This window comes from Moschus berezovskii, chromosome 23 (assembly GCF_049115385.1).
Source record: "Moschus berezovskii isolate FMDL1 chromosome 23, NW_MosBer_1.0, whole genome shotgun sequence".
NCBI classification, from domain to species: domain Eukaryota; kingdom Metazoa; phylum Chordata; class Mammalia; order Artiodactyla; family Moschidae; genus Moschus; species Moschus berezovskii.
The window spans coordinates 36,077,588-36,102,603 of record NC_142482.1 but is presented as its reverse complement, the minus strand read 5'-3'; the positions used below and the strand labels follow the sequence as shown (position 1 = coordinate 36,102,603).

Below are 25,016 nucleotides of genomic sequence, written 5' to 3'. Positions count from 1 at the left end.
TTTTAAATGACCAAATATCCTGGATAAAACTTGAGACAGTCAAATAACTAGACGGAGTGGCAAACCAGGTACATCTGAAGTTCTTTCTTCAATGAGTTATAGGTAGACTTACTGGGCCTGAGATGGTTATTGAATATATCGATTAACATGTGTTTCATAGCTGCTACAGGAGATACATACTGTTGTCTCCATTTGAAAAAAGAGATATTAAAGCTTACAGAGGGTAAGTGATTCCCCAAAATTCATACACTTAGTTCATGCAGATATATACTTCCAATTTACACACAGTTAACAATGGTCCCCAAATATTTAACACTAAAACCAGTCTCCTCTTTATACTATGCCACTCAATTGTAAATTGGCTTTTGATTTGCTTACGCCACCCCTCACTTTGAAAACCCAACATCCTCCTTCGTTTCATTTCCTTCTACTTTGAGAATTTAATTATCTGCCTGCAGCAACATGCCACAGTTGAAGATTCTCATGAAAACTAAACCAAAGGGGAAGGACAGTCATATTATGTGTGCTTAATTTTTTAACTTTTGCTTTAATTTTTCTGTCACTTTGACTTTCTTTTAGGGTCTAAGCAGGTGGAAAAATGTATTTATGATCTGGTAAAGACATAGTCACGATAATGTGATCACTGACCTAGAGCCAGACATCTTGGAATGTGAAGTCAAGTGGGCCTTAGAAAGCATCACTACGAACAAAGCTAGTGGAGGTGATGGAATTCCAGTTGAGCTATTTCAAGTCTTGAAAGATGATGCTGTGAAAGTGCTGCACTCAATATGCCAGCAGATTTGGAAAACTCAGCAGTGGCCACAGGACTGGAAGAGGTCAGTCTTCATTCCAATCCCAAAGAAAGGCAATGCCAAAGAATGCTCAAACTACCGCACAATTGCACTCATCTCACACGCTAGTAAAGTCATGCTCAAAATTCTCCAAGGCAGGCTTCAGCAGTATGTAAACCGTGAACTCCCAGATGTTCAAGCAGGTTTTAGAAAAGGCAGAGGCACCAGAGATCAAATTGCCAACATCCGCTGGATCATGGAGAAAGCACGAGAGTTTCAGAAAAACATCTATTTCTGCTTCATTGACTATGCCAAAGCCTTTGACTGTGTGGATCACAATAAACTGTGGAACATTCTGAAAGAGATGGGAATCCCAGACCACCTGACCTGCCTCTTGAGAAACCTGTATGCAGGTCAGGAAGCAACAGTTAGAACCGGTCATGGAACAACAGACTGGTTCCAAATAGGAAAAGGAGTGCGTCAAGGTTGTATATTGTCACCTTGCTTATTTAACTTATATGCAGAGTACATCATGAGGAACGCTGGGCTGGAAGAAGCACAAGCTGGAATCAAGATTGCTGGGAGAAATATCAATAACCTCAGATATGCAGATGACACTACCCTTATGGCAGAAAGTGAAGAGGAACTCAAAAGCCTCTTGATGAAAGTGAAAGAGGAGAGTGAAAAGGTTGGCTTGAAGCTCAACATTCAGAAAACAAAGATCATGGCATCTGGTCCCATCACTTCATGGGAAATAGATGGAAAAACAGTGGAAACAGTGTCAGACTTTGTTTTTTTGGGCTCCAAAATCACTGCAGATGCTGATTGCAGCCATGAAATTAAAAGACGCTTGCTCCTTGGAAGGAAAGTTATGACCAACCTTGATAGTATATTAAAAAGCAGAGACATTACTTTGCCGACCAAGGTCCGTCTAGTCAAGGCAATGGTTTTTCCCGTGGTCATGTATGGATGTGAGAGTTGGACTGTGAAGAAAGCTGATCGCCGAAGAATCGATGCTTTTGAACTGTGGTGTTGGAGAAGACTCTTGAGAGTCCCTTATACTGCAAGGAGATCCAACCAGTCCATTCTAGAGGAGATCAATCCTGGATGTTCATTGGAGGGACTGATGCTAAAGCTGAAACTCCAATACTTTGGCCACCTCATGAGACGAGTTGACTCACTGGAAAAGACTCTGATGCTGGGAAAGGTTGGGGGCGGGAGGAGAAGGGGACGACGGAGAATGAGATGGCTGGATGGCATCACCGACTCTGTGGACATGAGTTTGAGTGTACTCCGGGAGTTGGTGATGGACAGGGAGGCCTGGCGTGCTGTGATTCATGGGGTCGCGGAGAGTCGGACACGACTGAGCGACTGAACTGAACTGAACTGAAAGACTTAAAAAATCACTTTCTAGGATGAACTAAGGGGAGTAAGTTGTAGAAACCTGAAACTTTGTTTCTACCTGTGATGCTCACATAGTACATTTGCTATACTCTGTCTCCATTTTCCTCATGGTAAGATGCCATTCTTCTAGAAAACTTTTCTGTAAATTGGGAAGTTGGCACCAACTGCTTTGGGGAGAGCTCCTCCATGCAGTTTTTGTTCGTATTGTTGTTTATTGTTTAGTCGCTGAGTTGTGTCTGACTCTGCAACCCCATGGACTGTAGCCCGTGAGCTTTCCCAGGCAAGAATATGGGAGTGGGTTACCATTTCCTCCTCCAGGGGATCTTCCCAACCCAGGGTTCGAACCCACGTCTTCTACATTGCAGGCAGATTCTTTACCACTGAACCACCAAGGAAGTGGTATTGTATTTGTTTGTATAACAAATATGGTTTGAGTACCCCATCTTGTGCAGAATCTGATGCCAGGGGGCAGGATACAGAAAAGAGGAAATGTCTCTAACTTCAGGATGTCATGGTCCTTGTTAACAAGCAAAACTGCAAATTCCCCTGGCACTGAGTAAGACCTGGGGATCATGTAAGGCCATAAGAGAGGACTCAGGGTCCTCTTTGTTCTGGGGAAGCTACTGAGACCATTCCTGCTGGGCAGTTGGAGGTGGACTCTGTGAGTCCAGGCACATCAGGCTCTGGGCATCAGCCACTACTCCCCAGAGAGATAACTAATAACTATACAGTGTGTGTTCTGCTGCTGATAAACCTGAGCCATGGCAATATTCTGACCATGGACATTTCTCTGTTAAAATAATCGTATCTAGTCCTGGCCTGTATGAACTCATTAGAGTGGCTTTGATTAGTGGCCTAAGATTTGAGTGTTGCAAACCACTGCAGATCTGAGTGGTGTACACAAGGTCCAACAACACTCTCCCACTGGGCATTCTGACCGTGGTGTGACTTCTAAAACCTCCATAGACACTGGGGAGACATAATGGAGAAAATGGGAGATGGCTTACAGCTGATGGGAGAGGACTGCCTTAGATCCAGGATGGGCAAAAACTTACCACCCACTTTTTTCTTTTAAATCTCCCTAGAGCCAATGCCCTGAAAGTTTCTCATGATTTAACCATAACGGACAGCAGAAACAAGACAACCACTGTCAGTTATGTGCACGACACACTGTCTAACCCTTATGGCTGGATGGCCCTGCTCCTGGATCAAGAGACCTACTCCCTGAGATTCGAGAGCCCTTGGACTAGCAGCGCTCTGCAGGTAACCCTGACATCCACACACTGGTAGATTCCTTTCCCCAGGGGTTCCCAACTTTCCTTCTGTGACATAATAGTCTGCAAGTATTAGCCTCTTCTGGTGCTGATCAAGCAAATTGCAGCAGAATTTTTGCCAGATGAATGTAACCTGAATTTGAGATATGATTGTTTTTTTTATTTTAAACTTGAAACTTGTAGAATCTGTTTAAACCTCACTTAGAACACAGCATGATTCTACCTGAAAATTTAACTTTATTAATATGCTGACAAACAGCTTCTAAGCATCCTATAGATTTGCAGTCTTACGTTACGGGTTAAGAACCAACCTACCCCAGGGAGGTGTTTCATAGCCAAAAGACAGTGTCTTCCCAAGGCATTTTTACATTACACACTGCCACCTTGTGGTCAAAGAGTAACTTGCACATGAAGGTCTGTCCTTTCCATTGTTGGGTTGAAGGAGTCAGATGGTTAGGAGAGGGATGGTAGGCATAACCATGTGGGAAATGGGTTCATTTTCTGAAACGGTCCATTGGATTCCCTCAAGTTCCTCTTCTTCCTTTTCAGCACATTTCTTTCTTTCAGTCTTATCGCACGCACATTCTCCCTAACAGTCATGAGAGTGGTTCTATGGGAGCTGGAGGCAGGTGTGCCATTTGTCGTTCAGTTGCTCAGTCAAGTCCAACTCTTTGTGACCCCTTGAATGCAGCACACCAGGCTTCCCTGTCCTTCACTATCTCCCGGAGTTTGCTCAGACTCATGTCCATTGAGTCAATGCCATCCAACCATCTCATCCGCTGTTGCCCCCTTCTCCTCCTGCCCTCAATATTTCAAAGTAGAATCTTTATGATACCTTCACCAGGGCTCTCAGGAAGGGTGCACACCTCTCTCCACTCCCCTTGAGGTTCCCATGAGAACCTTCTGGAGAGGTGAAGCCAGTAGAATGGTGACTCTGGAGGTGGACACCTGGGTTTCTGTCCCAGATCAGCACTCTCCTACTTCATGCTGTGGGCAAATTTACTGAACCTCCACCTGCCTCAAGTGTCCTCATCTATAAAATGGGGGCAGCAATAGTAACAGTTCCTGAGGCCTTTCAAGGATTGAATACCTTGATATGAATAATACCTGAGCACTTGGCGAATGCTCAGCCATATTAGCTGTTACTATATAAATGAATGGCACTTCTATGAATGCCTGCTATTTGAATCTTAGGGAAAACTGGGTGGGAATTCTAGACGTGGCTCTGTCTCTTCCCACTGGTTAACCTGAGTCAAATTACTTCACTTGACTGAACTTTTATACCTCTAGATTGTTAAACAAGAAGAGGGCTTCCCTGGTGGCTTAGATGGTAAAGAAAGTGAAAGTGAAATCACTCAGTCGTGTCCAACTGTTTGCGACCCCATAGACTGTAGCTCACCAGGCTTCTCTGTCTATGGAATTTTTAAGATGGTCAAGAATCTGCCTGCAGTGCAGGAGACCTGGATTTAATACCTGGGTTAGGAGATCCCCTGGAGAAGGGAATGGCAACCCACTCCAGTATTCTTGCCTGGAGAATTCCATGGACAGAGGAGCCTAGTGGGCTACAGTCCATTGGGTCACAAAGAGTTGGTCACAAAGATTGAACAATTAACACACACACACACACACACACACACACAAGAAGAACCTTACAGCTTTCAGTCCTCACATTGTATGATTTTTGTAGCTCTAGTTATGAGTTTATTGTGCAGTAAATTTAAGTCAACCCATTTCCCACAAGAAAAATAGCTGGTGTGAATGGTCCTGTTTCTAAACTACTCCATCCTGTTCTTTGTAACTCTTTTACTGGTAAGAGTTTCCCTTTCTAAAAGAGCACTTTTTTACCTTTCTCTCACTTCAAGTACTCAGCAACATTTGACAGCTTTGCTCCTGGAAGTTACCTGTTGCTGGTGCACATGGATGTGTGGGTTTACCCTGACATCCTCATACGATGTGGGAGTCATGTGGGGCGGTCCCTCTCATCTCTTCCATCGCCTGGCCAGGACCAAGGCTGTGACTGGTTCTTCGACAGTCAGTTGAGACAACTCACCTATCTGGGTAAGTATGACTGAATGAGCATGTTGAGTGCATGTAATCAGAAACCACTATTCCCTTTGGAATTTCAAACATTGGTGCTACGAAGTGATGAGGAACCGAAAGGGACGCCTGTGTGCTGTGATTAGGTGACTGTGTTCAGAAATCAGACTGCCTGCGTTTAAATCCCAGCTCCAGCACCTGCTAGCTATGGGACACTGAGCAGGTATTCTTTCTAAGCCTCAGTCTCCTCCTCTGTGAAATGGAATAATAAAAGGACCTACATGGAGAACAGGAAATTAAGTAAAGGATAACATGTAAAATTCTTTAAAACAGTGTCTGATCCAGAGTGAGTGCTTAATAAACTTTGATCACATTTTTCCTTCATGTTAAGCATTGAATTTGTAGAAAGGTCAACTGCATATGTAAAGACAGGATGGCTGGCTGCAATCACAGGGACAGGGAACAGCAAAAAGCACAAGGTGACAGCACAGAGAGGCAGGATGTAGAATGTAGATGAGATGCACAGGGTGCTGAGGACTGGGGCATGGGCTGTTTCATCCTGTGTCAGATGCAGCATCAGGGTGAAGGATCCAGGAGGCTTGTTTTCTTATTTTATGGAGCCAGAAACCCTACTGTGACTGCACAGTAACAGAGGCCAGCAGGATTTCCTTACTTTCTTATTGTGCATGTTTCATGGGAGCCCTGTGCATGACTCAGGGTCATAGATTTCTTTTGACTTCCTAGAGCTCATCTCATATTTCCTTTCCATATTATTTCATTGATCACTCGGAGTGCCATGATGTCTACTTATGCTAACCTTAGCTCAGTGGTCTGTAGGAAGGAGAATCTGAAAAAATGAGTCTCTAGAATGACAATTTTATTACAAATTAGTCTTCCTAGATCTTGGCCTAATTCAGGACCATGTCAAGCATGGCAAGACCCAACCTCTGCCATGAGCCAGACTTGGCCCTAAAGGTTTAGAGAGCTGGCAGGTGTCCCCAGTTCTGTGTCTCTATCACTTCTCCCTAACCATATGTCAGGTGAGTCGGATCACACTTGAGCCCCGGTACTCTTACATTTTCATAGCACCAGAGGGGAGAGGATGGTGTCTCCCAGGTTTTTAAAAGTGTTTGCCAAATGGATTGCTGTATATTTTATTTGCACTGAAATGTACCATCCAGATTTTATTTCTGATTTGATCCATCTATAAATGTAACCTCAAACTATAAAACTTTAAGATGGACAGAGATGCCTGACACCATTTTACCACTAAAGTCAAATACAACCATTAAGTAAGAGCAAATAGTTGCTGTTAACTTTAACTGTGGCTATTCATTTGATGTATATTCTGAAACAAAATTTTAATTTCAAATTTCTCTTGTTTTATTACTTAACATGTTTCTGAGGAGCCTGTCTTGTTCATTGATCGGATTTTGTTCATGAACTGCACACTAGTTTGAACAGTCACAAAAAGCAAGCATGATAAAGGAACATTTGTGGCATAGAGAAAAAAAAATCAAGTCATGCAGTTACAGATTTTCTTCCTCTTTGATGGCTTTATTATTGAATTAATAGCAAGTTATACTATTGTACTATATTTATACATATGTTCTAAATGCGTATCTCTATAAGTGTGTCTGTGTTTATATGGATATTTATTTGTGCCTTTGAGTGTGTGGAGTACATAGGTGATAAAAGCCAGTCCTGTTCGCATTGCTGGGCTGGCACAGTGAGGACTTGAGGGTTCGGAAGGAACCAAGGTTCACAAACAGGTCCCCTGTGGTGGTGGCCCATGCAGCGATATTGGGTTGTGTATGGTGGGTTGTGACTTTTTATACCCTCTGTGTAAAGTTTGCACCGCCATTGTGAAGTTGATGAGGAGGCTACCATGTTTTCCATAGACCAAACCCCCTATGGCAGTGACGTAGTTGTAGCTGACACCTCAAAAAGACTCCATGCAATAGTTCCAGTTACATATTGATTAGCTTGTTATGAAAGTCACTCAGTCGTGTCCGACTCTTTGCAACCCTATGGACTATACAGTCCGTGGAATTCTCCAGGCCAGAATACTGGAGTGGGTAATTATTCCCTTCTCCAGGGGATCTTCCCAACCCTGGGATTGAACCCAGGTCTCCCGTATTGCAGGCAGATTCTTTACCAGCCGAACCACCAGGGAAGCCCTGATGAGCTTGTTGCTGCTGCTGCTGCTGCTGCTGCTGCTGCTAAGTCACTTCAGTCGTGTCCGACTCTGTGTGACCCCTTTCGCCTAATTGTTTTTTGGGCTGTACGACTTTATAAGTCTGTGACTGGGGTAACTTACATAAAGTACATTTAATCTGAGAAGAGAAGAGAAGACTTCACAGTCAAAGTAGACATATTTCTAGAATTAAAAAAAAAAAAAAGAAAGAAAAAACTCATAGAGAGTGTTGTGTGTACAGAAAGTTCATTTTATTGTAAGGGAGCTGCTTGACCTCCTCCAGGTCCACTGAGTTTCCTGTCAGACTTTGGGGGGTGGGTGTTGGGGAGACATTGCTCTTTTACCCGCTGGCCTTCAATTCGGAATCCTGCTCCACTGATGTTTGGCTGGCCTTCACTCATTCCTTGACCACTTCTAAGTGTCCCATCTTTTGTATTGTTTGTTCATAACCCTACCACATCCCCCTCAGAGAGGAAGTTTTAAAAAAATCCCAATTATCTTCATTTCCTCCATTTGGCTCCTTGGTGTATGATTTAAGATGCCTGACTCCTTTCCAACAGAGCAAGATTGGCAGAGAGTAGAACCCAGGCATTCTGGCTCCTGGCTGTGCCTCTCCACTAGAGTGTGCTGCCCACTCAATAATCATGGACCACTGACCAGCCAGGCTGGGGGGTGCCCGGCATGTTTCTGGGAGAACATTTTTCACTGATCCCAGTGACAAAGAAAAAAATCCCGCACATATAATATTATTTGACCCTTGCTTTTCTCTTCTTTATCAAGGCAAGTTTTGCCTTTGTTCGGCAAACATCTTCATAGAAAGCAGCTTCTTTAGAAAGCTCACGGCCAGAGTTTGGGGCTTCCAGCTTTAATCAGTGGCTGGCTTGTTATTTTACCTGGGGCACGGAATTATAAATGTTCCCTTCCTCTGTGGCTACATCCATACAATGAGGTTAAGCTAACTTATCTATTGGAATTGTGGTACAAAACACCCAAACTCTTCAAGTGTGATTAGCACGCGTTGTTATTTCACTATACTTTTTCTCAGTAGATGATTTCTCTGAAACGTCTCTTTCCTCTCCCACCTCTGCCCCCACCCTGAAGATGAACAACCTCAGGTGCCTTGAACTCAGTGTACCTGTCATAACTTGTCTGCAAGAGTCTCATTCTATTTTCCTTGACTAGCTTTTGTAAGATAACAGATTCATGATAACATGACATGTATGATATATGGGTCCCCTGATTGAAACTTAATACCACTTAAGCAATTGTTACCCACAGACTGAGATAACCTCACTCATTTAAAAACATCTCTCTTGAGGAGATTGGTTCAGGTTGCCTTTCTAATGCCCCTGAGATTTCTGCCCAAGGAACCACTTAAACACAGACCACGAGTGAAGTCCTCACGTGCTATAGTTTGTGTTAGGGTCCCGCAGGGGCAATATTTGCTAGAATAAACTGTTATGAATGGCAGTCATGAACTGTCACTTCTCCACCATGCTTGTGGACAGGTCTGACTGTGAAACAAGAGTTCCTTTATATTTGCAGTCGGAGTCAAATCCAGGGAACCCTTCTCCAGTTTTTGCTGTTGGATTCACCAGCACTCCCATCTCTGCCTTACGCATGCGGTCAGGCTCCCACTGCCTCTGTCCCTGCTGTTTTTTTTTTTCCCCCAGGAATGTTTCAGTTCATGGTGAACTATTTTTATTTTTTAGTTACATTAATGCTATGAAATAATTAGTCAGCTAATTAATCTGGTGTACAAGCTTTGTAGGATTCTTCAGCTGTCAGTCAGGCCCAGGCCCGAGGCCTACATCTAATCTCAGCACTCTCGCCCATGTGATTCCCGTTGCCATGGCTACTGGGTACATCTGCTGACACCCCACTCTCTATTTATTGCTTAATTAAGAATTTCACGCTCAGCCCTTATCTGCCTCTAAGAACAAGCGCACACTGTTAAGAAATTCCGAATTTAGGCCCGGGCACAAGGAAAGCCTTTCTTGCGGGGCTTGGCTGGACTGGAGCCTCTCTAACGATCTTCTCAGCATCCCAGCCGCCACCCTTCAATCAAAAATCATTAAATGGGGCAGAGATAATGAGCATGTAGCGTATCAAAGAAGGATGTTTGCTTGGTCCAAAGGAGGAAAAGCTGCTAGGCCCCATGCTCTGCTCCACTTCAAAGGCAGATGAGACCCCTTGTCACTGGGGCCTGATAAAGCCTCATTTGTTCTGGGCTTGACTTATGCAAAAGGTCTGGTATGTCAGAGTCCCATCTCACAGACGTGGGATACCCTCCCCCCCACCACTTCTTGCCTCCACCTCCACCGTCCCCCTCCCTGGCCTTCCGCACACGCTCGTGTGTCAGCTCTTAGGCAGCTGGGCCCCCCAAAGCATCAGGCGGAGCGTGTAATCACTGACTCCACGCTGACAATGGCCACTTGTAGGGGGGTGGCCAGGAGGAGGTCTTCATCACAATAGGAACACAATTATTGCAGCTGCTAGGGAGGGCTATGCTTCTTCCTGTAGAAATAGAATAGGACTTGCCCCAAACAGGAGGACAAGGTTGGGGGGAGGTGGTGGGGGTGGAGAGGGGTGGAGAAAACAATCCCGAGTTGATTATTCATATTCTGACTCTTGGAAGCCTGATGCGGAACCAGTGGGGTCCCAGCAGCTGTTCCCTCACCGTCCTCATCTAATAATCGTGCATTCTGTCTGAGGTCAACTTACTTTTGACCCCGTCTTTTTTATACAGGGAAGAGGTTCTTTAGGGCAAACTGTTGGGTTGTGGCAGGGTGCATTAAACACTCACAGCCCCTTCCCCTTGCTCTGTCCCCCGCCTAACCAGCAGCCGGTGATAAATTCATATCAGATGCCGAGCTATTCACACTCGCCCTCCTGAGTTCACACAGCCCCCACTCGCGCAGCGGAGATGCAGCCGAGCTGGGATGTTGTGCGAGGCGGCAGCTGAGAAAGTCCGCCTGCTAGTCTCAGAGGCTCCCATGTACCACCTTCTTCTCATCAGACTGAAAAACAGACACGTCTAGCCAGGCTGGCCGCTGCTTGTTTCCAAATGTCCCACTCACCGGGATAAAGATAGGCTCTTTGGCAAGAAACTGGGGCTCTTGTCCATGAGGCCAAGAGGGCTGTGGATAGAAAGACAAATGGAATTTATTGTCTTTTCCTATTTCTCCAAAGAACTCAAGTCACATCACGCTGAAGTCTCAGAAAAGATGCTTTAATTTGAGAGATCCTGAAAATAAGGAGTGTTTTCCAAACTGCCCAGGTTTCTCTCTCCTCAAAACGCTAAGGTCCTAGGATGGAGCAGACTGCTGCCTGAACCCTTCTGTTTCTCAACGGGTCTAGGAAACCCCATGCAACTCCTCAAGGAGGAATCTTGCCAGAATCTAAGGAGGGAAGACTCAGCTGGCTCCCCAGAGCTCTTGGGGAGGATTCTGTGAGCAGGGCAGAATCATAATCCTTTGAAACTCTGTACCCATTCCCATGTTGAGGCCCTCTGAGGCAATCTATGGCATTCTAGTTAATAAATTAATTTACATTCTTATAGAAAACTCATTCCCCAAAGATCCCCAAGGATTTTGTACCAGTAATATAGAGAGTTGACTTCAGGGACATGCATGACACACCTTCATGGCAAAAATAGAGAGAATGGAACAGGAGCTGTGGATGTGAGAAGTGATTTTTGCTTCCCAATTACGAGCAACTTCTCCAAAAGGAGAATGAAGAAATGGAGAAAACGAAAGAAAGAAGGAAGGAAGGAAAACCTAGAAGTCAGATACTTTTTCAAGGAATCACTCAAGATTAAGGAGCTCATTCTCAGTGATGCTGGTGGCTGGCTTTGGTTCATGCAGGTCACAGGTGGTATAACCAGTATCATGACTTGGATTTTCTGACCGTTTCAGTGCTGTTTCTAGTATACTAGTGTTTTGTTTTGTTTTAATCCAAGCTTATGTTCCTACCCTTGTTAACCAAAACTTCTTTCTTCTATTTGTAGGAAAAACCTATACTTATTAACAATGCTTCTTAAACTTTAGGCATTTGAGTACCACCTTCACACTTTGTCAAATCCTACCTCCTGTACTCTTGCCTGGAAAATCCCATGGACACAGGAGCCTGTTGCGCTGCAGTCCATGGGGTCGTGAAGAGTCAGACACGACTGAGCGCCTTCACTTTCACTTTTCATTTTCATGCACTGGAGAAGGAAATGGCAACCCACTCCAGTGTTCTTGCCTGGAGAATCCCAGGGATGGGGGAGCCTGGTGGGCTTCTGTCTATGGGGTCGCACAGAATTGGACACGACTGAAGCGATTTAGCGATGAAGCACCTCTTGTACTATTACTTACTTGATAATTTTCTTAAGTCAACTCCCACACTGTTTTATTTTTGAAGTCCATCTCTTTTTAAGCAATAATATCCATAAAATCATGGGTTTAGTGACCTACTTGCTTTTTCTAAAATATATTAACATCCATAACTATTAAAATTTTATCATACTAAAATCATCACATTTATTTCATATTTTGGGAGTAGACTTTGACCTTCAAGTTTTTGGTATAAATGATGAAAAGTAAGAATTGTGAATGTAAGGATCTTTTTTTTTTTTTTTTAATTCTGGGTCCCTTTCCTCATTTGCTAAGAACACCTGCCTCTGAGTAAAAATCGCATTTTGAGAGTAGGATATGAAAAAGGTTGTAAACTTCCTTCCATAAGTGCTTTCTAAGTGTGCCTCCTGGGCACACAGCTGGAATGCTTGCTTCCAGGTTCCCTGCCCCCCTGCCAGAGGCTCTGTTTCTGTAGATCTGCACAGGGCCCAGGAATCACACACCTGCTGCGCAAGTGCAGCAAACATTGCTCTGAGTCAGAATAACAATTGTGATTGTTCTCTGAGTTAATTAAGAAAGTATAATTGAGCTAACTCTCAGGACTGTTTAATGTAGATAGATCTGTCGACATCTTGATGAAATTCTTTTGCTTTTAAAAAATTATACCCTTTTATGAATGAATGTTATTGGGAGTAATACAAGACTCACAAGTCTTAGAAGGATTTTCGTATCCTGTTTCTTCGAAGGTCTTGAAAAGATCTTGAGTGATGAGGGCCGAGGTGACTCAGTGGCTATCTCTGAGAGGCTGGAACCAGACAGGAGTGTGGTCCTGCAAATCAAGCTTTAGCTGCCCAGGAATCAGTTGACAAAAAAGCCTTCTCTGTGGCTGGGTAAAAGAGCTGATTTCTAGGGAGCAAGAATTGAACAGGGAGGGAGAAGCAGAGCAGGAGGGCCCAGGAGTTGTGAGAAGTGGTAGAGGTCAACAGAGCAAGTGAAGATGAAAATGCCAAGAGAGGATCAACCCAAGAGCTGGCCCATGAAGATGGTGCTGGAAGTGGGTCCAGGGCCAACAGAGATGGAAAGCAGGCGTGAGTTGATAAGACTGGATGGAACTCACAGACACAGAAGTAGTTGCTGTTTTCTGTTCTGTCCACATGCAGTTAGAGGGTGACTCACCCTAGATAAATGTGGGCTGAGCAAGAAGTCCCAGTGTGTGCATAATAAGTTGCCTACATACAAGCGAATTCAGTTCCATAATTATGCGTAACTTGTGCATAAGTCCAGCAAAGTTAACCTAGGTACCCAACTAACACAATAGGCTATATAGTAGTGTACTGTAATAGGTTTGTAATACTTTTCACACAGTACATACAAACTGAACAGACCCCCAAATAAAACCTTTTTAAACTTACAGTTTAGGACCTTGAAAAGTACAGTAGTCCAGGGGCTGGCATCAAGTGAGCAGGCAAGAAGAGATACTGACTGGAGGAGGGAGATGGTAGATCGTCAGCGATAGGAGACGGAGGGCAAGGTGCAGGGTCACTGACACCTGACACTGATGGCACTGGTTCTGGCTCCTTACTGGAACAAGATGCACTTTCACGTCTTTGAAAGTTTGCAACTTGAAGGTTTGTATGTAGGGAGACTTACTGTACAATCCTCAGAGGCCAAGTGAGCATGGGGATAGAATGAAGAAGAAAACAGGCAAGGGATCTATTGCTAAGATGCCAGGTGCTTTTTTCTTTTTAGATAGACAGGTACTCTTCCCCTCCAAAATTCCAAGAGAAAATGGGACCTGCTCTGGGAGAGAATCAATTAATTTTTCTCTTCCCTAGGGCCCTCATGAGGACAGAATTTGCCAGCACAACACATCACTCTGGCAGGCACTAGAATCAGATCTACTTGAGTAATTCCTCTCTCACTGGGAGCCATTTTCTTACACGTTTTTCTCTTTCTCCTGGATGTCTGTGTTTATAGCAAGCTTAGATCATATAGCACTCATCAGAATAATTTGGCCATAATTGACTTAAAGACTTCTTTTCTCTTTGAGGACCAACCAGATATTCTTACAATCTGGGAAGGATCAACAGCAGTGAGTTTCCATTGATAAACAAAGGAGATTAACCGTTCTCATCTTACAAACACAAAATCAGAAATCGTAAGCACTGAGAAAACATATGTACAATATCACAGCTTGTGTTAGGCTCTTAAACTCTCCCAAGTCAATACCTTTAGTCTCAGATGATTTTTATCCTTCTTTGTATGTACCCAAATTGGAAATGACACTGCATTTGTACTGTCTTTTATAGAGTCAAAGCACTTTAGCAAACTTTAGTGGATCTGGCTAAGTTGCTTACAACTTGTAATACTAGGGCTCATCATGATTAGGTGCAGCTGTCAAAAGAGTAAACGCATTTTTTCTTTTTTTGGTTTTGTTAACTGGATCCTAGAAAAATGAGCATGTCTTAATAACAGTACTGATGATGACTCACACGTATTGTTCATTGAAACCAAGTACTGTGCTAAGCGTGTTACCTGGATTATCCCATCTTTTCTTCCTGGTCATCCTATGACGTAGGTAATAGGATGGTTCCCATTTTCAGAGGAAGTGGGTGAGGCTCAGAACTTGTCAGTTACCCACATGGAGGACCTGGAAGGTCTAGGATTCAAATCCAGGCTGCTGTGTTTCACCCGCAAGCTTCCTGTTTACTCTCCGTGGTCTCTCTCAGCCTAGAAGGGGTGTTTGGGAAGAAGCAGCCTACTGCATCAGCGCACCTGCTCAGAGGCAGCCCGCAGGGGGCATGCGGTTTAGGAAATCAGACTTTGCACGTTTTTCCTACTTTTGGTACCTGTGCCCCATTTTCTCTGCTACTGAAACTGCTTCTCTTCTCAGATCGAATGATATTTACACACTTGCTTTAATAAAATGAGTAATAGCTTTTCAATGCCTATTTTATTAATGGTTTCAATGTCTGCTTTGAAGAAGAGGTTGCTCTGGAGGTTGGAGCCATCTGTATACCTGTAGAGGCTGAACAAAGCCAGAATCTGCCCAGCTTGGAAGCCACTGGTACAGCAGGTGCAGGCATGACAGCTCGCTGCTCCAGGGAGCCTTGGTTTACTAGTAACAGGGCCTGGGTGAGGGCTTTAGTGGACAAAGGAAAGTGAGGCAGTCTATAATGGAAGTCAGAGATGTCCAGGGTTCACCTTTTCAGCCTTCTGGGTGATCATCACTGCTGCCTATCAGGACTGTATAGTCAGTGTTAACTTCAGTGCCCGATGCTGCACTGCTGGTGGGATCCTTTACACCCAGGGAATTCTGGATGCATGGATTATTTTCCCTATACTTCAAATTCCCTCCTCTATGTAGTGGAAAAATGATGTTTCTATTCTCCCCTAAGTATAAATATTATATATTTTAGGTTGAATAAATCATTATACAATTGCTAGAGTAGCTTTGAAAAAGACTCTTTACATGTGACTTTTTTTTCACTTTCTTTACCTCAGGGGCTGTGTCTTAAGGAAGAAGGCACAGATGTACTAAAATTTACAAATGCCTGGAAACTATTAACAAGGATAATTGAAATATTTTTTATTGAAATCTAGTTGATTTACAATGTTCTGTTAGTTTCTGCTACACAGCAAAGCGATTCAGTTATACACACACACACACACAGATATATATATATATATATGTATATATATATTCTTTTCCACTATGGCTTATTACATACAAGATATTGAATATTCCCTGTACTATAAAGTTGGTTCTTGTGTTTATTTATGTATAATATTGTGTATCTGCTAATCCTAAACTCCTACTTTGTCGTTCCTCCACCTTTGGCAACCATATGTTTGTTTTCTATATCTGTGAGTACAAGGATGATTTTTATAACATCTTTAAATGAGCTGACTTCCCTTTCCAAATGATTCTCGGCTTTTTTTTTTTAAATTTACCTTTCCTAGAGTTTGATTCTATTACAATATTTTATTCTTTTCTCTTGTGCAAAATTACTTTATTGTTAGAGACTTATGCATGTTTTTAGATGTCATTTTGTCATAACTTTGACTTTTCTTTCTGATTGAATCGAACTTTTTTACTACTTTGCCTTTGAGTTCCTTTAAAAGGGTTATTTCCTGCCTCCAATTGTCTAATTTGTTGAAATGGTGAGTTATTAATAAATACTGGCATCCAGAGTAGAGCAGTTTATCTAGATTGGTTCATGAAAGTTAAGCTATACATGCCCAACAATGTCTAGGATCTTAAGGTACAGGAGAAAAATCCCTCCCTCAGAGATTTAGAGGCATAGCTGAGGAACCAGGCAGTCCTGAATTCACCACAGTTGATACACAATAATATTTGCTCATTGAGAGTGACCTTGCTAAAAGTATCACAGTTTGGTTTTAGAAGCACTTTTCAACTTTAGGAAATGCATAGATCAGTGTGAGTAGAAATGGATATTAGACATTATAGGAAAAAAAGAGAGATGAGATGTTGAAGTGGTGGCTTTATTATTAATTATTAAGTTAGAAAAGTGGGTGAAATAGGCAATAGTATAAAAAAAACAATATAAGCAAAGTTTTGGAAGTAATGATAAAGGAGAACACATAAAGAACCGGTTGGCCATTGTGCCTGGTCTCAAAATGTGTACAGTGTAAGGAGAAAGCCACAGACACACACATTTTATAATAGGGGAAATATTTTTCACTGAAGTATAGTTGATTTTCAATATTATATCAGTTTCAGGTATACAGCATCATGATTCTGTATTTCTGAAGATGATATTCTACTATAGGTTATTACAGAAAAATTTTAAATGAGAATAATCAACAAAGAAAGAATAAAATCAGAGTGGTCTCATCATGGGTGGTTTGGGGACTTATTTTCTTTGTAATGTTCTGAAGTTTATGCCTTGTAATTAGAAAGAATGATCCTTGGTCTACTCTAAACCTGCCACAGAGGAAAGGGTTTAGTGCTCCAAGGAGAGGCAAATGGGGAGCGTGAGTGGGACCAAGGCCCAGGGCTGCAACCTTCAGCATCAGCGGGCTCTTCAGCGGTGGGAGGTTCTGGCCTTCGTGGCATCTGATAAGGCAGAAAGGTAATCAACCAGTGAGAGACAAGGTGTTACCGAAAAGTGGGGTTCGTGCACCTGATTACTAATTAATCAGGCGTGAGAGCACCTTGTAGATGCTTTCACTATTTAATTATAGCAGCCTCTCTTGGCAAAGGAGCATATGTTCCCAGCTTAATCTACTGGTTTATACTGACATCAAATTGTCATTATCAGAAGGAATCAGGCCTTTTGATTATTTTCACTAATTTATTGAACACTTAAAATTAATGAACCCCAGGCCTTTCAAATGTGCTCAGTTGGTTTGGAAGATAGGAGGAGAAAGTAGGGGGGGAGGAGTTGGAGAAACGACTTCATTAAAAGGACAATTTGCCTGGATAAAGGTAAAGCTAATACATTTCATGGGTGATCTGAATTCTATTGGTGAAAAACACATGAATTCCAAAAGCTGAGCCTTCAAACTGATGGAAGGGAAATAGGATATGAGGGATGTCCTGATGGCCAGCACTGGCCTCCAAAGAACATATGGTTAAAGGATTTTTTCCCCTAATTATTTATGTGCTGATTCTTTTGGAAACCTCACTGTGATTAAGTTTAATCGAAAGCAAATAATCGAAATCAAACGTTGGAAATCAATTGTTAGACTAACTAACAAGGACTGCACTTTATTTTTATTTTGAAAATGTAATTAGATTGGGGAGAATTTAACATAAAGTCATCTTTCTCACACATGAATATCTTTTGTATTAAGAGAATCTTTGTATCATATCCAAGTTGTTATTCTTTTTTGTATTCAGTTTCAGGTGAAGGCCAAGTTAAAGTAGTTCTCCAGGTGAGGAAAGGTGTGGACCCAACTATTTCAGGTGAGTATTAACCCACCAAATAGAATTGCTGGATGCAAAAGGATGTCTTCCCATCATTCTATAAATTTCTTCTATCATATTTTTTTGTAGGGAAGGTATCAACCCTAATGCTTTTATGTCTGACAAGTCCTCATTGTGTCACTCCTACAGCTAAAATATACGTATGCGTGTCAAAGAAAGATATAAGAGTGGTGCATTTTAAAACATTGGAAAGTAAGAATTATAACATGTAAATAAGCACGTTTCATAAATTATGGACCATATGTGCACACAGGAGTCCAGATCTGCAGATGGGCCATTAGGCCCCCACCAAATGGAAAGAAAAATTCAGGGTATCTCAAAACTTTAATTGTTCCCAGTAATTTCAGGAAATCAGAGTAAACAAACCCTCCCCAAAAGTCGGATGGTTCTGTGAAATCTTCCTAACTCATAAAAGCTAAACTCTCAAAGACTAAATGACTCATAAGCACCTTCTAATGTATTTCACTGTTTGTTTTTGTTTATTCTGAGGCAGTTTAACTATACATTTGCAGCCAGGATAAATCTTTTCAAAGGCTGAGTTTTCCTTTGATTTCCAGTGGCATTTTTTTGTGTTATGTCAGAGAAGAGCCAGGCTAATCAGAAAATGATCTAATTCCTCCATTTATTTTATTTTTTTTTAAAGTCCTCCATTTAAATTAATAAACGAGGTTAAGGTATTGCACTAAAACTATAAACTGGAAGTACTGACTTTGACTATTCCGTGCTTATTTGCCTGAGAAGAATGGGATTCTTTGTTTTCATATCTGTGAACTGCCATCACCTTTGCTTTTTATGTTCCTGGTCCTTTTTCACTTTTTTCCTTTAGGTGACTCACAAGTCTTTGTTGAATACCTCCTATGTGATGTGTAGGAGGCTACAATGGTGAGCAAGATGGAGTGCTCTTTGACTTCATGAGGTCTTATGGTCACTGGGAGGTATCAGTCAAATGACTAATTAATCAAGGAATATGTTTCTTTTAAAATAATTGTTACCGAGGAAAAATATCTTATGATTGTTTTTGTGTTCAAACTCCCCCAGAAGAGATGCGATTGGTTGGGTGAGCCCTTATTTTATAGAGAACCACCTATAGGGGGAGCTCTAATGCCAGGTCCACTGGGAGGATCCTGGACCATCTCCATCTGTAGGTGGCCATTCCTGATTCAGACAGCTTTCATCAGCATAATATGCCACTCAGCACTTAGTGGGAAGAATTCGGTATTAAGGACTCTTTGGAAGGACATTGTGGGTAGCTGGTATCTGGGACTTTTCAGCAGGGGTCAGTTTAACTAGGAGATGCTTCACTTAGTCTGTCAATTGCAGCATGCTGGATAAATAGAAAGCTGGTGCTTCATGGAGTTGTAGAATTTTAGTAAAAGAAGGAACCCCATAAACTATCCTATCCAACTGCCTCATTTTAAAATAAGGGCATGGAAGCCTAAAGATTAAATAGTTTACTTAGTCACATTCAGTGGTTGAGCCTGGATGAGGACTCAGGTTTCCAACTCAGGCCAGTGTTCTTTCTGTTATACCATGTAAACCCTAAAGTGTTCAAGCTACCTTTTTTGGTATATTTTAATTTATGAGTTACATTAAATTGATTATATATAGTCAATTTTTGTAACTTTTATAGATTGGGACAGAAAACTATCCTAATTCCCAGGGAGTTATGGAACTAATATGTTGCCATTTGTTATATTTAAATATTTATTATTAATATGGTTCCAAGGCACTGATTGATCTCTATCATGTGGGATATAAGCACTAATGTCAAAATTAAACTATGGGCATGTATTTAGTTTAATGGAGAGCTCTATGAAAAACAGTAAAATGTTTGCAACATCAAAAATTCTTTGAGAAAACAAGAATGGAATAAATAATAGAGTTCCATCTATATGTTCCTATCAAGAGATTCAATGAACATGTAATGAAGAAGATATATTTTGGGTTTAGGTGTTCTGCTACAGAGTCTTTTAGCCTTTTATTTAATTGAGGACTTAGCCTGTGTATAAGACTGTGCTGATCATTGTGGGGGTGTTAGAATCTCCAAGGAAGCAGAAATTAAAGTATGTATTGACCAGTGTTAGGAAGAAGCAGAGAAGGTGGTGCTGATGAAAGCTGTTGTGTGGTCCTTAGTCAGGCTGGGGTAAGGATGTATGCTAATCTGGGTCAAGATGGTACCCAGTTTTCTGAAGACCCCAATGAAGGTCTTTAATGCTCCTCCAACACTGTGACTTCACTGGTTTTTTCTTGGTGTCCATGTTGCTGCTGCTAAGTCACTTCAGTCGTGTCCGACTCTGTGTGACCCCATAGACCACAGCCCATCAGGCTCCCCCGTCTCTGGGATTCTCCAGGCAAGAACACTGGAGTGGGTTGCCATTTCCTTCTCCAATGTGTGAAAGTGAAAAGGGAAAGTGAAGTCACTCAGTCATGTCTGACTCGTAGCGACCCCATGGACTGCAGCCTACCAGGCTCCTCCGTCCATGGGATTTTCTAGGCAAGAGTACTGGAGTGGCTTGCCATTGCCTTCTCCGTTGGTGTCCATGGTGCTTTATAAAAGACGAAGGAGAGGAAGAGGGTGAAGCAACTCACATTAGGGGAAAGTAAAAATATTTCTGAGGAGCTTTTACCTCAGCCATGTTGTCTTTTCAGTGGGGGCTAATTGCAAATATTGTTGACAGTCACTTACAAACATTCAGATGATTGGATGGAGAAGGCACTGGCATCCCACTCCAGTACTCTTGCCTGGAGAATCCCAGGGACAGAGGAGTCTGGTGGGCTGCAGTCCACGGGGTCGCAAAGAGTCAGACTGAACGACTTCACTTTCACTTTCATGCATTGGAGAAGGAAATGGCAACCACTCCAGTGTTCTTGCCTTGAGAATCCCAGGGACTGGGGAGACTGGTGGGCTGCCATCTATGGGGTTGCACAGAGTCGGACACGACTGAAGTGAATTAGCAGCAGCAGATGATTGGATACTCTTCCTAAATTTGCCATCCCTTTCCCCACAGATCAGGTTTATTTCCTTTCTTCTGGCTTTGAAATCTGTCAGACTTTCTCCTATTTCAAGTCAATCCATCCCTTCTTAGCATCTTTTGAACTTTATTTTATCAGCAAATGAAGTTAACCTCTCCATCACTCCAGGCTCCTTCTGTTCAGTACCTCTCAATTAAAAAAAAAATCAAAACAAAATTCATAGACACTGAATCTTCCTCCAGTTGATATTGCTTCTGCAGACATATTAAAAGATGAGCCTTCTCTTGATACAGAGCCATAAAAAGCTGGGTAAATGAAGGATTAGATGGCAATATTTGGCTCACATAACGAGTTGGAGACCATCTCAAGAGGTGGCTGTTGTTGACTGACAAATTTGAGAAGGAAATGTTGGTCTTGAACAGTGTTCATGGACTCCAGTTTTTTTTTTTTTAATTTATTTTATTGGAGGCAAATTACCTTACATTAATATATTGGTTGGTTTTGCCATACATTGAAATGAATCCGCCCCGGGTGTACATGTATTCTCTTTCTTGAACCCCCCTCCCACCTCCCTCTTCCCCATATCCTCCCTCCCAGTTTTAAGATAAGTCTGATTTATCTAAAGAGTAGGAAGACAGATCAAAGGCTCAGGATCTCAGATCCTTTCCTCAATAAGTGTTTTGCGTGATCAGACCTAATGTCTTTTCTTCCTCACTTCTAGTGTACTCGTAAGTCTGCGATAATTCTAGTGGTTTTCCATCTCCAGCACTCCACTGACACTGTGTTCATCTTGATCACCCATGCCCTGGTTGTCACATTGAGTGGCCACTTCTTCTTCCTTCTCTTATTGGAACTTTGCTATTAACAAGATCACTTATGCTCTCTGGACATTCCTTATTTCTTGGTCTTCCAAGACATTCCTCTCTTCTGGTTCTCCATGTATGTAGCTGATAACTTTAACTCTTTAGACTTCTTTTCCTCTCCTCTCCTTTCTATATTAAAAATAGTCACCTGGAAACCTGATGTTAACTGTATAGACATCTCATAACTGCAGGAGACTAAACATGTCCTTCTCTATTAAGTTTTCTTATTTTAAGGCAAGATGGTATAAAATAATCAAATTCAGTCATCATAACATTTCTTAGAATAGCAATTTCAAGATTTATTTTGTTCAGTTAAAGACAGGTCTAACCCTCCCATAGACAAGAGTGAAGGTGACAAAAATGAAGAATGTTTCTAACATGTATGATTCAAAATTGAAACAACTAAGGGTTTTTGAGGCTTGGAGTAGGGTTTTAAAGAACCTGATCATTGCCTGTTTAAAATATCCCTGGAAATGAGAATATCTCTTTGTGTTTTGTGGTGTGTATTAGTGGCCACCTCAACAAATATCCCCACCCTATCACCATCTGGGTATTTAGAGTATAGTATTGAAAAGAAGACAAAATTGAAAAGAAACTTATAAGAATGTATTATTGGTGTTTATAAAATATTTTTATTTTTTAATTTTATTTTTTTAAAAATGAAGTATAGTTGATTTATAAGTTTATAGTTGATTTATAGTTTCTGGTATATAGCAACACACATATATATATGATTTTCTTATGCTTTTCCACTATGATTTATTATATAATAGTAGATAAATATAAAATATTTCTAAAACCTCTTTCACAGTAAGGTTTGTTCCAAGACATCACCTGGTTACCATGGTGTGGGGAATATTTTGTGCTAATTAAATTGTTTAGGATTTCTACTTGACCATAATCCATGTATTTTTAAGTTATCCTGGGGCCTTAATTAGACCATAACCAGCAGGGAGTTGGGTTCATACAGACAAAATAGGTGTTCTCTGTGGTTCTGACCTTAGGCATTCTGTCTTTCCACACTGTAGTCGCAAGGAGCTCTCACAACCCATCCTCAGATTTTCAAATATGGCCTCTGGGCCAATGATGCCAAGATCATCTCTCAGATCCAGAGTTCTTTCCCATCCTTCAGATTCACATCCATCCCCTCCTTGCTGTGCATCTCCACCTGGAAGCCTCAAAGACACCCCAAACTTTAAATGGCCCAAACTGAATTAATCAAATGTCAGTCTTAATGGACATCTCCACCAGACACCACCCATGCTGGAAACCCCTGGCTGACCCTTGGCTTCTCCAACTTTGTTACCCTTCCCACTCTGACCTCTCGTTGTTTTTCTGGCCCTATCACTTGCTTCTTTCCGAATGTGTGACTCAGCAATACCAAATTGCTTATAGTCCTTCCACATGATCTGTCATTTCTTGCCATCCATTGTGTTCATCCCTCTAGAGTGCAGATTCTCAGTTAATATCCTTACCCCCTTTGCCTCAATTAGGTCCTAAGCCTTTTAGTGCAGCTCAGATGCTCCGACTCCAGGAAGGCTGCCCTGGTGAGGTCTCACTGCCTGCCTTGGTCAGGTACCATCAAAGTTAATTCCCTTCAGAATTCTATCCCCCTAGTATTTACTTACCTGCTTACACAATGCTAGTACCTCCTTGGGGGCAAGCATGACATTTTATTTCTTTTTGCACTATTTCACTGTTTTTTAGGACAGTTCTGATAGACGCGGCACTCATTATTTATGCTTATGAAGTTAGCAAGTAATAGAGGCGATTCTTTCTCTCATTACGTGAGTTCATGAATCTCCCAGAAAATCTGCCAAGTAAAATAAGAACTGAATGTAAAATTACAAGTCATATGATCTAAATTACATAAAAATGCTGAGAGATTCTGGAAGGAAACACAAATAAAAGGTTAATGGCAGTTATCTCTAGGTGGTGAGGTAGTAGGCAATTATTATTTTTCTTTTTCTTTTTATATTTGCATTTTACAAATGGCTCATGCTAAACATATGCTGTGCTATTCATAATAAAGGCAAAACACAAGTGTTTAATTGCAAAAGTAGAATACATTTTCCCTTCAAGTGGAGGTAATCCAAGGATTGAATAATTACTTATTTTATACATGATAAATGTTTTCATTAATATAAATATCTGAAGGCAGCTTTTCGGGGGAAGTGAAAATGTCACCAGGATCTTAATATAAGGATAGAATTTGCAAGTTATCATAGTGAGTGAGATGTTCATCGTTACCCTTGTTATTTTCCTTTTGTTTTCTAGCTTCTACCTCTGTACCAGAGTCAGTTTTAAAATGGTCCCTCCCTGAAGCGTGGGAAGGCGTGGCTGAGGGTTGGGGAGGACACAACGGTGCCAGTCCAGGCCCTGGGGATGACGTCCTGATTTTATCCAGTAAGTGAAACAATCCATGGTGTGAATAATCACAGACTGAATCAGGCCAATCTGGAAATTATCTGTCTTTATATTCTGAACAACAGAGTAAAGAATGTGAAAATAAATAGGCAATTATGTCTACAACCTTCTCTTTTGGGTTATTACAAGAGAGGAATTTAATAACCCAGGAAAAACCGGAAAAGATAGTTCAGCCTACTTTCATTAAAGGTGGGATAAATAGGCCCATGCCAAAAGGAATTTGACTAATTCACTAACTGGATAATTTTTCTAATATGTCCAAGAACAGATTTATAGAAAATTGTAGTGTTCTTATATCTTATATTTGAAAGACACAGAGAATATACTGTGTTGGTTTCTGTATACTGTTCCATGCTCTCTGTGGAAAGAAGCAATTTGTAACTGCCTCCTGATCTTCTGCCTTTGTGAATCTTTTAAAAGTGGGACTGAGAGAAATGACAAGGTCTTCTATTGCCGTGGTTTTTCAAAGATGATGGAAAAGGAACAGATAAATAATCTCTCACCTATCCTTTCATCAGTCCATCAGGTGGCTTCGGATGGTAAAGAATCTGCCTGCAAAGCAGGAGACCCGGGTTTGATCCCTGGGTAGGGAAGATCCCCTGGAGAAGGGAATGGCTACCCACTCTGGTATACTTGCCTGGAGAATTCCATGGACAGAGGAGCCTGGCAGGCTATAGTCCATGGATTCACAAAGAGTCAGACATGACTGAGCAACTAACACACTTCTACCTAGAACTCTCTTTTTGTTTAAATAAGAAGG

General features: G+C 41.7%; 1 protein-coding gene across 3 annotated transcripts in view; it reads left to right on the top strand.

Moving 5' to 3' along the window:
- Positions 1-25,016, top strand: part of PKHD1 (PKHD1 ciliary IPT domain containing fibrocystin/polyductin) — a 448,361-nt gene that overhangs the window by 225,193 nt on the left and 198,152 nt on the right. For all 3 annotated transcript variants that reach the window (XM_088831516.1, XM_055406831.2, XM_088831515.1), the window contains 4 exons: positions 3,281-3,458; positions 5,332-5,527; positions 17,907-17,972; positions 24,107-24,235. In XM_088831516.1, the coding sequence (XP_088687642.1) occupies positions 3,281-3,458; positions 5,332-5,527; positions 17,907-17,972; positions 24,107-24,235 (569 nt within the window). The remainder of the gene's footprint in view (positions 1-3,280; positions 3,459-5,331; positions 5,528-17,906; positions 17,973-24,106; positions 24,236-25,016) is intronic.